Source organism: Erpetoichthys calabaricus, chromosome 3, assembly GCF_900747795.2.
Source record: "Erpetoichthys calabaricus chromosome 3, fErpCal1.3, whole genome shotgun sequence".
Classification (NCBI taxonomy): domain Eukaryota; kingdom Metazoa; phylum Chordata; class Cladistia; order Polypteriformes; family Polypteridae; genus Erpetoichthys; species Erpetoichthys calabaricus.
This window is the reverse complement of record NC_041396.2, coordinates 235,968,278-235,979,636: the sequence shown is the minus strand read 5'-3', so window position 1 is coordinate 235,979,636 and position 11,359 is coordinate 235,968,278. Positions and strand designations below refer to the sequence as shown.

The following is an 11,359-nucleotide window of genomic DNA, read 5'->3' as shown; positions in this document are numbered from 1 at the left end:
CTTCTTTATAATGAAAAATTTTCCTCCTTCTTTATTTCATTTTTACTCTTCATTATCCTTCCAGGTGAACGTCATCCTTCTTCCAACCTAACTTCAGCATGGCACCAGGAAAGCACTTCTGGGTTAGTTAGAACTGTCAAAAGGCAAAGGAGGTTGTTTAATTGTCTATATAAATAAAAATGTTTGAATAATTTTTTCTTTAATAGTTTTTTTTAATTTTCATTGATTGCTTTCCTTGTAAATGCTGTTATTATCTTTCTCATGGAATTTGATTGTCATGGTTTTTATTTTTTTTGCTTTTTACCTTTTCCTCTTAAGATTCCCTCTGGTGATTATGTAGGAGGGCTACTAATAGAGATGCCACTGAGCCTCATTGTAAAGATTTTACAGACCTCAAACTGGGGCATTAAATTTGTTCTATTTGTCATTGGCCACCATTTTATTACTTGGTCTTTTGTGTTTTGGCCTTTTATATTGCTTGGTCCATTTTAAATGTTGGACGTTTGTATTGCTAGACCTGTCTTATTTATTGACATTTTGTTTCTCTTGGAATTTGTATTAATTTTTCTTTTTTGTGTCATTTTCTTCATTATAATATTTGTTTTTGTCTTCTTTCTTTATTTCTTTATAATTGTTTTAATATATATAGTATTTGTCAGCTTTATGTGTTCCTTGACCTTTGACTAAATTGTATTTTTTGTGTTTTGGCATATTTTGTTAATTATTTTGTTTCAAAACGCTGGCTGCATGGTGAAGGTGCAATGAAACCACCGTGTCTGCCCATCACTTTGTGGATACAGGGATGTGGTGTGGGTTTTCTTGATCCGTAGCTAGGTACACATGGCCTGAAATACTTTACATTCAAAATTGCACTCCTAATCTGAATGTACCATGACAGAGACTTCAACCCAACTGATGATGCCCTCAGTTAATACCTCTGCCTTTGATTCAGCAAAGCATATGCCTATTTCAACTTTATAAAATAATCTATGGCCAACAGCACTAATTGATTTCCAAAGGTATTTTAATGAAAAGACGCAAAACATTTATCCTCACTGGGTACTGCTGTGATGGCACTATAGATTGTTCCGGGAGGCCCTACTTGATTGTGCAGGCATCACACCAATGACAGAAATCCACTACGACTCTGTGACTGTGCCCCCAACAAAAGTGCTGACGGAACAGCTTTAAAGTTTTTGTCACTCAGAAGCCTGTGCACCTGTTGCAGAACCTCTACCTACAGCATCTTTGGCACTTCAATCTGTTATTCATTTTGTATCGTCTTTAATTGATTGATTGATTGATTGTGTTTATTAGTAAATAAAGCAATTCAGCAATTATCTGGTTATTCTTGGTACTCATGGTCATCCTTTCAGCACTATACACTGTGACAGATTACGGTCTCCGTGAACCCTCAGACCACACGTCAGACACCAGGCAAAATCTAAAGATGAATATTTATTATTATATCTAACGTGCACAAAGCACCTATACTCCACAATACTCATATAATTAATAAACAATAATCTAATCAATAACCAATCCTCCACACTCCCAGACGCGTTGCCACCCTTCCACCCAGCTCAGCTCAACTTCTGGGATTTCCCATCGTCCTTTTATATTCCCTGACCCGGAAGTGGTTCCAATCCTATAGTCCATGATTCCTGATCACTTCCGGGTCAGATTAAAAGTCCTTTTCTTCAACCCGGAAGCACGTCATTTCTTCTAGTCATGTGATCATGATGCACTTCCGGGTTATAGGGCATGTAGGACTCTGTAAGCCTCCCTACAGCGGCTCCTGGTGGTCCCCATGGTATTCAGCAGGGTTGTTTATAAAAACTACACCGTCCATAATGCCCTGCTGGAATTTGGGGACCTTCCATGCTGCTGGGAGGACTCCATCTAGCGGCCTGGAGGTGTGGACTGGAATATTCGGCCAGCCATCCCTCACAGTTCCCTCCCCTTAGCGAAGACCACTGGGGTGGAGCGACCAGCCCCGCGAGGGACGTCTTCCTCCAGGAGGACTCATCAGTCGGGCCTTGGCTGTGCTGTCTAGACCCCCCCAGAGAACCTAGGGGAAACGGTGTATCGGCTATCCCTCCGATCCCCCGTCCTCAGAGAACAACTTCGCCATACGTGGCCTGGTTGACGACAGTCGTAGCAAAGTCGTCGCCCTCCTGGTTGTCTTCCTCCACGAGACTGGAAACACCTCGGGAACTCCGTCAACTCCGCCCTTTTCTCCACCGAGTAAGGATCTACGGCCGCCTCAATGCACTCAGCCCTTCTCTCTGATTTGTTAGGAGACCCGCGTTTTGTTTTGGGGATCTCCTGCTTACTCTGGGGCTTGTATACAGTTTGGGTCTCTCTATTGGAAGAAGAGAGCCCCTTCGCTGTTTGTACGCCCGTGGACCTTATTTTATTCAGAGGCGCCGTCTTCAGCACCATATCGCCCCGAGAGACAGTACCTTCCAACTGCTCCGGTTTGATTGGAGCTTCCCCCACCCCTTCTGTTACCAATGACACCTCCCTTATAGCGTGGATCGGGGTCTTGAGGTCCGCCTCGCTCCAGGAAGCCGTCTCGTATAGCTGCCCCGGCTCGATCGGTCCTTCCCCCGATAACTCGGTTATCATTCCACGCTCTCTTGTAGGGCTCGCAGTGGTTTGGCACCCGCTACTTATCAAACGCGGGCCCATTTCACACTGTGTCCCTATATCATTATATACGGTACCGGCATTACCTACCTGTACCGCCGAATTATATAAGACGGGACGCTCCTGACCAAACCGCCGCAGGTAATCATCCACCTTCCTTATCGGCGCTTCGGCCATCGCTCCCAAGTCTCCAACGATCTTCTTGATCTCTGTCAGCACCTGAAAAACACTTACGGGCTCAATCAATTTTTCGAGCTCCCTCATGTCTAGAAAGTTATTTAATTCGGCCGTAGGTAAAGTTCAGTTCCGAATTCTCCTTACCTGCCGGCTGGGAGCCAATGAGCACGTCCGCTGTCGGCACATGCTCTGATGGGCTTCGCGGAGGCTTCTGGGATTTGGAGTTCTTATTGTCTGAGGATCGGGTTGCCTTCTTCGTCGGACTGCGGTCTGTCTTTATTAATTTGTCGGCATACCGATCAGCCATTTCCCGGCTCTCCTTAGCTTCTTGCGGGGTGAGCGGTGCTTTGCTCGCCTCCCCCTTTCCCTTCGAAAAGTCCATGTCCGTCTCTTCGGAGACGAAGGCGCAAACAGCGGGACGCGGACCTCCTCCTTCCCAGAACACACCGGGGTCGATCACATGTCCCTCGCCGGACGCCAACATGCAGAAGTTGTCTTTGATACTCGTCAGCTCGAACAGGAGTGTGCCACTATCTTCGGGAATATCTCCTTTTTCCTGCGGAGCCTCCAAGTGATCTTTTCCGAGGTACATGCATGGGACAAAGTGAGTTATTTTAAACAGATTATTTGTTAAATTCCCGGCACGTACCTCAGAGCGATCGTCTGTCCACGGAGGTTTCTCTCGACTTGTGTAGCTGCTCCGTAGCTCCTCCCGAGCGTTGGCCACTACGAGCGTGGCTTTCCCACTGGCGATGCCGCTCTGCTTGTCCTTCCTCTTCCCCATATCGGATGTGGTGAAGGTAGGTTCTGGAGACGTTGCTGTGTGTCTGGACGTTGTCCTCTTAGGGTTCTGTCCACAGTAAAATTTTTTAAATACAGGTCCTCTGCCAAACCGACGGCCAGAGAATCCTGCCGAAACTACGCCAATTGTGACAGATTAAGGTCTCCGTGACCCCTTGAACCCTCAGACCACACGTCAGACACCAGATAAAATCCAAAGATGAATATTTATTATTATATCTAACGTGCACAAAGCACCTACACTCCACAATACTCATATAATTAATAACCTGAACACATTGAGACAGCTTGGACACCGATTTTTGTAACAATGCAATATGTCGATTCATAAGCTGAATAAGGCAAGTTAAAATTATGCACTCAGATAATGGAAAACACTTTACTGGAGCTGAAACAGAGCATCAAGAAGCAGTAAAGAATCTCTACACTACACTGTAGGCTACTAAATTGATGCAAATGTGCAATTCTGTAGACATCTTTTATTCAGTGTTCAGTTACACATACATTTAATCAGGTGCTTAACTCAATGCAAACAAGACTTCCAAAGTCAAATAATTTGAATAGAAAACGTAATGCAAGTTTACAAATGTTATTCTCTTCCATAATAGTTTTTTTAATGTTTTTTTAGATTATAAAAATTGTCATCCCCTTCCAAGCTTATTTCAGTCTGTTTAGTGTTAGCGGCTTGTTTAAAAAATAATATATATTACAAATGTATGATGTACACTGCAGTGGGTTGGCACCCTGCCCGGGATTGGTTCCTGCCTTGTGCCCTGTGTTGGCTGGGATTGGCTCCAGCAGACCCCCGTGACCCTGTGTTCGGATTCAGCGGGTTGGAAAATGGATGGATGGATGTATGTATGATGTAAAACTGTATGCAAAATGATCCTTGTCTGCTTCTCTCCTACCACAGTTTTCTCTATATACTGTGGCTGTTTCAAACTGCAAGCTAAATTAATTGCTCTAAATCTTCTGTCTTGCTTCTTAATGATATGTGCCTTCAAGTCTTACTGCCACCTGTCATCCTTGTATCTAGTATTCCATATTTAGGAGTTAATATTTCTGTTTTAATATCTAACATATCATCAAATATCAACTATCATCACATTTTTGAAGATGTGAGGGCCAACATTAATAACTAGTTCAAATCTTGTCTTTATTTTCAGTCTCCCATTTTTATTTCATTTATTCTATACTGTCAATTTTCCCTCCTACTAAATATTACTAAATCTCAATCTGAAGTCAGGTCACTGATTTCAGTGTCCCTGCGGAATGGCAAGAGACCCCACACCTTAAGTGTTCAACTCTGGCCAGAGACAAACTGTGAGTGGGTTGCTACCTGACCTAGAATTGTGCCACCGGGCTTTCACCCTCCATCTTCTATCCATGGCTTTCTTCTCTTCCACAACATCCTCTGTGGCTCCTTATAGAATACACCCTTGCTTTCCCACTTTCTCTTCAGGGCTTCGAAGCTTTCCTTGGGACCTATGTTATTATATGCCTTCAATATCTAGGAAAATTTACTAGCATCCTCTGGAAAATGGCACCCTCTCACTCCCATATTTTATAACCCTGCTTTCTCAATAGGTGACTGGCACAGAATCAGTGTGCTAGGGGACATTCCAGTTTTTAAAAGCTTGCTATACATTCTTTTTCCACTTACAGCTGCTCCGAACATGTTGAATTTCTCTAATCACCCCTCTACAAAAATCACTTATTGCATTCTTTATTTTGTTGTTTATCTCCCAAGAAAACACTTGTCTCAACCCTCTACTCTTTACTTTACAAAGCATCTTATAAACCTCTACCCTTGATTACTCTTTGGTCCCATCTCTTCCCCACTGTCGAGGTACATTATTTTCTCCAATGTAAGGTTTTACTTTAGAAATTCACTCTATCAGCACACCCAATTCAGAATTCTTTACAGACGTTGCCCTATTCCACCTTCCCTTCACCTAATGTTTCCAACATCCTCTCCTGTAGCCCCACTACCGGTCCTCTTGACTCCATCCCCTCACATCTCCTTCAGGCTATCTCTCTCCCACATTTTTTGCAGTAGCACATGTCATCAACATCTCACTTATCTTAACTCCAAAGTGAATCATAGGGGGTGGCACGGTGGCGCAGTGGGTAGCGCTGCTGCCTTGCAGTTAGGAGACCTGGGTTCGCTTCCCAGGTCCTCCCTGCGTGGAGTTTGCATGTTCTCTCCGTGTCTGCGTGGGTTTCCTCCGGGTACTCCAATTTCCTCCCACAGTCCAAAGACATGCAGGTTAGGTGCATTGGTGATTCTAAACTCTCCCTAGTGTGTGCTTGGTGTGTGGGTGTGTGTGCCCTGCAGTGGGGTAGCTCCCTGCCCGGGGTTTGTTTCCTGCCTTGCACCCTGTGTTAGCTGGGATTGGCTCCAGCAGACCCCCTGTGACCCTGTAGTTAGGATATAGCGGGTTTAATAATGGATGGATGAATCATAGGGTGTATGAGAACAAGAGGGCCACCATTAAGAAAGATATTATTAAAAGACAGTTGGAGAGAAATATAGCACATAAGGTGAAAGATGACCCAAAGAGATTCTTTCAGTATTTTACTAGTAAAAGAACAGTCAAGGAGGAGGTGAAGTGCATCAGGAATAGTAAAGAGGAATTAAAAGACAGTGAAATAACTGACGCCCTAAACTTACATTTTTTTGAGGTCTTCATAAGTGAGAAAGTGGATAACCTCCCAGCAGTAAATGGGACTAGTAAGGAGGTACTGAAGGATTTGGAAATTGCTTGGGCAGATTTGTGGCAGATGAGAAGGATTTAGGAGTCAGTGGACTCTAAGCTATCGACTTCCAGACAGTGTTCAAAAGCCATTAAGAAGGCAAACAGAATGTTAGGTTATATAGCACGATGTGTGGACTACAAGTCCAAGGAGGTTATGTTCAAGCTTTAAAATGGTCCAGGATGGATTATGAAGAAAGATTAAAAGAGCTGAGCCTTTTCAGTTTAAGCAAAAGAAGATTAAGAGGTGACATGATAGAAATTGTTTAAAATTATGAATGGAATTAGTACTGTGGATCGAGTCTGTTATTTTAAAATGAGTTCTTCAAGAACACGTGGACACAGTTGGAAATCTGTTAAGGGTAAATTTTGCACAAACATTATAAAGTTTTTCTTTACACAGAGAACCATAGACACTTCAAATAAGCTACCAAGTAGCGTGGTAGACAGTAAGACTTTAGGGACTTTCAAAACTCAACTTGATTTTTTTTAGAAGAATTAAGAGGATAGGACTGGCGAGCTTTGTTGGGCTGAATGGCTTGCACTCATCTAGATTGTCCTAATGTTCTAATGTAGCACTCAGCAAATACACACTGTTATCTGCAACAAGATTGCTAGTAAGTTCAGCAATAAAAACATTTTCATTTAAAAAGCATGCTTTCACAAAGAAATTTTGCAGTGGAAACACATTTCTAACCTAGAAAACTAAGATGTGAGGTAGAACCTATTTGAGAACCTGGCTGCATTAATTAAAAACAGTGAAGTCAAAGAAAAGTCTCATGGGGCACATTTAAACCATATAAAAGCATTTTTAAATATATTTTTTAGTAAATACAAATCAATTTGACTGAATCCATGATCCATTAAGTGCTACAGCACCTGCTTTTATGTCTGCTAAGGAGAAGCAGTGGACAGAATAACCTTAGGGCTCGTTTATACTTCACGCTCAAAACATGTACTCGCTCACATCATGGCTGCCACGCGTTCCCAGCATTCATTTGACGCATCCTTTGAGCACGTTCTCAGAAATTAACACGATGCATGCGCGAGTTGCAGTACCAGCAAAAAGTCGGGGGGCGCAGTGTGATAAAAATCAGAATGTGACGTCAGAGTCTCTGTTTACTATCTACATGTGACAGAAAGCAGCTATGCAGATCCTCTGGGATCGATGTGCATGCTTTGATGTTTGATAAATGGTTCAATGTGGTGAAGCAAAATGCCGACATACAAATGCATTTGTGGTGCTTTTATATTCAAGCGTCGTATATACCCCATTGTAATGACACGATACATTTTAAAGGTCTCACATACCATCTACTGTGCCGTCTTTTTTGTTTTTTTGCACCTTAACAACAGTATCAGAATGTACGGTAGCATATTTGAGCCACAGAGAAAAAAATTAAGGAAAAGGTGTATTTTGTGGGTAAAGTGGATGTTTCGGCTTTAATCTCAAAATGTCCACTTTAACCTTGTTGTTTTACTTTATCATTAAAGTAGACCGTCGTAATCATCATCTTAAAACCAACCCAGTTGTTAATAGCTAAGTGCTTCTGGGGCTTACACCTGACCTGACAGCAGCATTCACCACACATTACATTTATGATATTCCAGCTCTCTGCACATTTAGAATCCTTAGATTTACACTTGATATCACTTTCACGATGAAACGCATTAAAGTATGTATGTTACATTTTACAGATAAGTCGTTAACTTAATTTAAATAACGAATACTGATAAAAATTACACATGTTGTGATGGCACGGTCTGCCTCACAGGGAGTCACATTGCTGGTGTTCCCTGCCTGGAGGTTACATGTTTTCCCGCTGGGTTTCCACAGTGTGCTCCGGTTTCCTTCCAAAGATATACAGATTTGGTGACACTAAAATAACGCCAGTGTTTGTGTGTGCTTTTATTCACCTTGCGATTAGTTGATGTCCCGTCCAGGGATTGTTTCTGCCTTGTGCCCAATGCTAGCTGGAATGGGCACATCCCTGGATTGATGGATTTAATCATTAAACATCCTTTTCAGGGATATTGCAGAAAGGTGTCAAAGGAATTTAATGGGTGTTTCAGGCAATTCACAACACAGTGAAGCTGAACCTGTTCTCACAGTGATAATATCTCGCACTACCACCTGGTGGATTCTTCCAGAGTTACATAAATTACGGGCGCAAGTATTAACAGTAAAACGCTTGCATAGCAGTAGCGTCCGCTGGAGCATGCGTTGCATCGCGTGAAGTATAGTTCAGATATCGGGGGCTGAGTGAATTGTGACTTGGTATGGAGAAGGAGTTCCCACTCAGTAGATAAAGGGTTGTGGACATTTTTCTTCCTTTTGCTATCTATGTGAGGTGTGTTTCTGTTCTGTTGCATTGCTTCACTGTTGTCAGTGACTTCACAGTGGCCATATAAATACTTTCAAAAGCTGAGAAAAAAAAAATCAATAAACAGGCTCACTACTGTCACTGATTACTATTATAAAAACATTATGTATATTCAAAGTGCAAGGAAAACGTTCAATTAATAATATTTGTTAACAGTGTAGTCAAATTTGTTCACATTCTTCACATTATTTTCCCATTAGCAGCTTACACTACTACAAGGCACAGCTCATCTTTTTAATAAAGACAGTAAAATATTTTTCAGACAGTTTGTGATTTCACTTCAGGAATGGCATAGGCACCTGCACACTGAACTCCCCGGAGACTGTCTCTAAAAAAGACCTGGAGTCCAGTAGCCATGCATTCAGGTGACCTTAACTGAATGTTATAAATCATTTCAGTATAAAGAAGAGCTGCAGCAAAGATATGTCAACACATTAAGTGCAAAAGTCTACCTTGGGATCTCGCATCAGACAAGGAATAGCTGTTATTCCACAAGGGCTGTACCAAAGTACAATCAGGGTAAAGCATCAAAATGCTGTAAAAAAATACCAAAGGGACAGATAAAGATGCATGTTTATGATTTCTAAAGTAAACAGAAAGTGCTAACACCTTGTTCTATAGAGTATAAATTAAAGGTGATAAAATAAAAATCCTATGATCATAACATTCCTGTTTAAGTACAGGGCAAGTTTGCTCTATGTTTCAATACTTCTTAACGCCATCTGTGTCAGCACTTCCTGAATGAATGAAATTTGGACAAATCAATAAACATTAACTTTTTCCCTATCCACCAAAATGGGATTAAAAGAAGCAGAAGAAGCTTATTGTCCTCATCCACAAAATACAACATGTTCTATACAGAATCCGTCGCTTGCTGCCAGTATCATTCTCTACATCATCTTTATGACTGGAATAATTTTAGCAACATTTGGAAACATGGTGGTGATCATTTCCATTGCGCATTTCAAGCAACTGCACACACCAACAAATGTGTTGACACTCTCGATGGCTGTTGCAGACTTTCTTATTGCAGTATTTGTGATGCCTGTTAGACTGATTCGAATGGATAAATGCTGGGACTTGGGAGTTCAAACGTGTATGGCAGGTTTATTTTGTTACGCAACTATTATTACAATTTCTGTTACACATCTTATTTTTCTTTCTATAGACAGATATTATGCTGTTTGTTACCCACTACATTATTCCACAAAAATAACAGTTAGAAAAGCCTGGGTATTTGCTGCAATCAGTTGGATTTGTGCAATTTCTTACACTGCTTTGATTTTTTATATACAGTTTACTTATCTGTTTAGTTACGAAAAAATTTGTGGAGGATTCTGTTTGTATGTAACTATTTATTTTATCATACTTTATATCGTAGATATGCTGTTTAATGGTATGCTTCCATTTTCTGTCATGCTGGTCCTTTATTCTAAGATCTTGTTTGTTGCAATTCGGCATGTAAAAGCATTACGAAATATAAGAGATGAAGCTCACACTGGGCAAAAGAAGAAGCACAAAGGATTTACAGAAAGAGAAAATAAAGCTACAATCACAGTAGGAATTGTAATTGGCACATTTTTTGTATTGATCAGTCAGTTTTACATTTTGCAGTTTTTATTAATAGTCATCAACGTGTCTGAGTTTGCTTTGTATATAGCTGAATTTTTTGTTTTGTTCAACTTTGCTTTGAACCCGCTCATTTATGGGCTGTTTTACCCTTGGTTTAGAAAAGGATTTAAACTTATTATAACATGTAAAATATTCAAGCCAGATTCTTCCTTATTAAATTTACTTTCATAAAACAATTAAAGCCCCTATATTTTGCCCTCATCTTTGTTCGATGTTTACAGTATATCCTAACTGGAACTATAAGGGCTGCTCAAAAAGATAGGATGGACAGAGCAATACAACTTCATGCCTTGTAATTTAAGCTTAAGAAAAAAATGGAGTGACCTGCACTCAGCTGATAGTGACTGAAGTGATGGGGTGTGTAATAACTAAAGAAGTTTAACATTCATAAGCTGTAAATCTTGAGAGACGCAGCAAATTAGATGAACTACAGAAAAAAAAAGAAGAATATGTGTGCATTTTACTAAAAACAGGTCACTGGAGAAACATAAATACATATTCTCAGTGTTGAACTATTGCTTTTTAAATAATTTAAGCCAGGATTAAGACCCATATTCAAAAATGTAAATAAAATGATAACAGAAATCAAATCCCCCTCCAAACCCTTTGATGCCTGATGCATTGCTGGATACTCCAACCCCAGGATCATCAATCAAGAGTCTAAGCTTCACAGGGGACACCTTTACAAGATTATTGAGATTTATAAAGGTGAATTGCTCAATTTAATATTTCAGTTTTATGCTCTGACTTAAAAGGTAATTTTTTTAATTAATTTTTTTCACCCGTAGTACTGTATGTGGTTCAGTTTGTGGTTCAAAAATTACTTCTTCATCCTCAAATGTGATATTACTTTATACTTTACTAGGGGGTGTGAACACAAACCAAACATTTTTAGATGTTCAGGGTATAGAAAAGTTTGGTAAACATTGTGCTAAATCAATAAATAAAGAGCTAAGT

General features: G+C 40.6%; 1 protein-coding gene across 1 annotated transcript in view; it reads left to right on the top strand.

Annotated features, from left to right (window-relative positions):
* The window catches only part of LOC127526948 (trace amine-associated receptor 13c-like), an 87,819-nt gene extending 77,116 nt beyond the window's left edge, over positions 1–10,703 (top strand). The window contains exon 2 of the mRNA XM_051924189.1: positions 9,876–10,703. Coding sequence (XP_051780149.1) covers positions 9,876–10,573 — 698 coding nt within the window. The 3' untranslated portion in view covers positions 10,574–10,703. The remainder of the gene's footprint in view (positions 1–9,875) is intronic.
* The last annotated feature ends 656 nt before the right edge of the window (positions 10,704–11,359 follow it).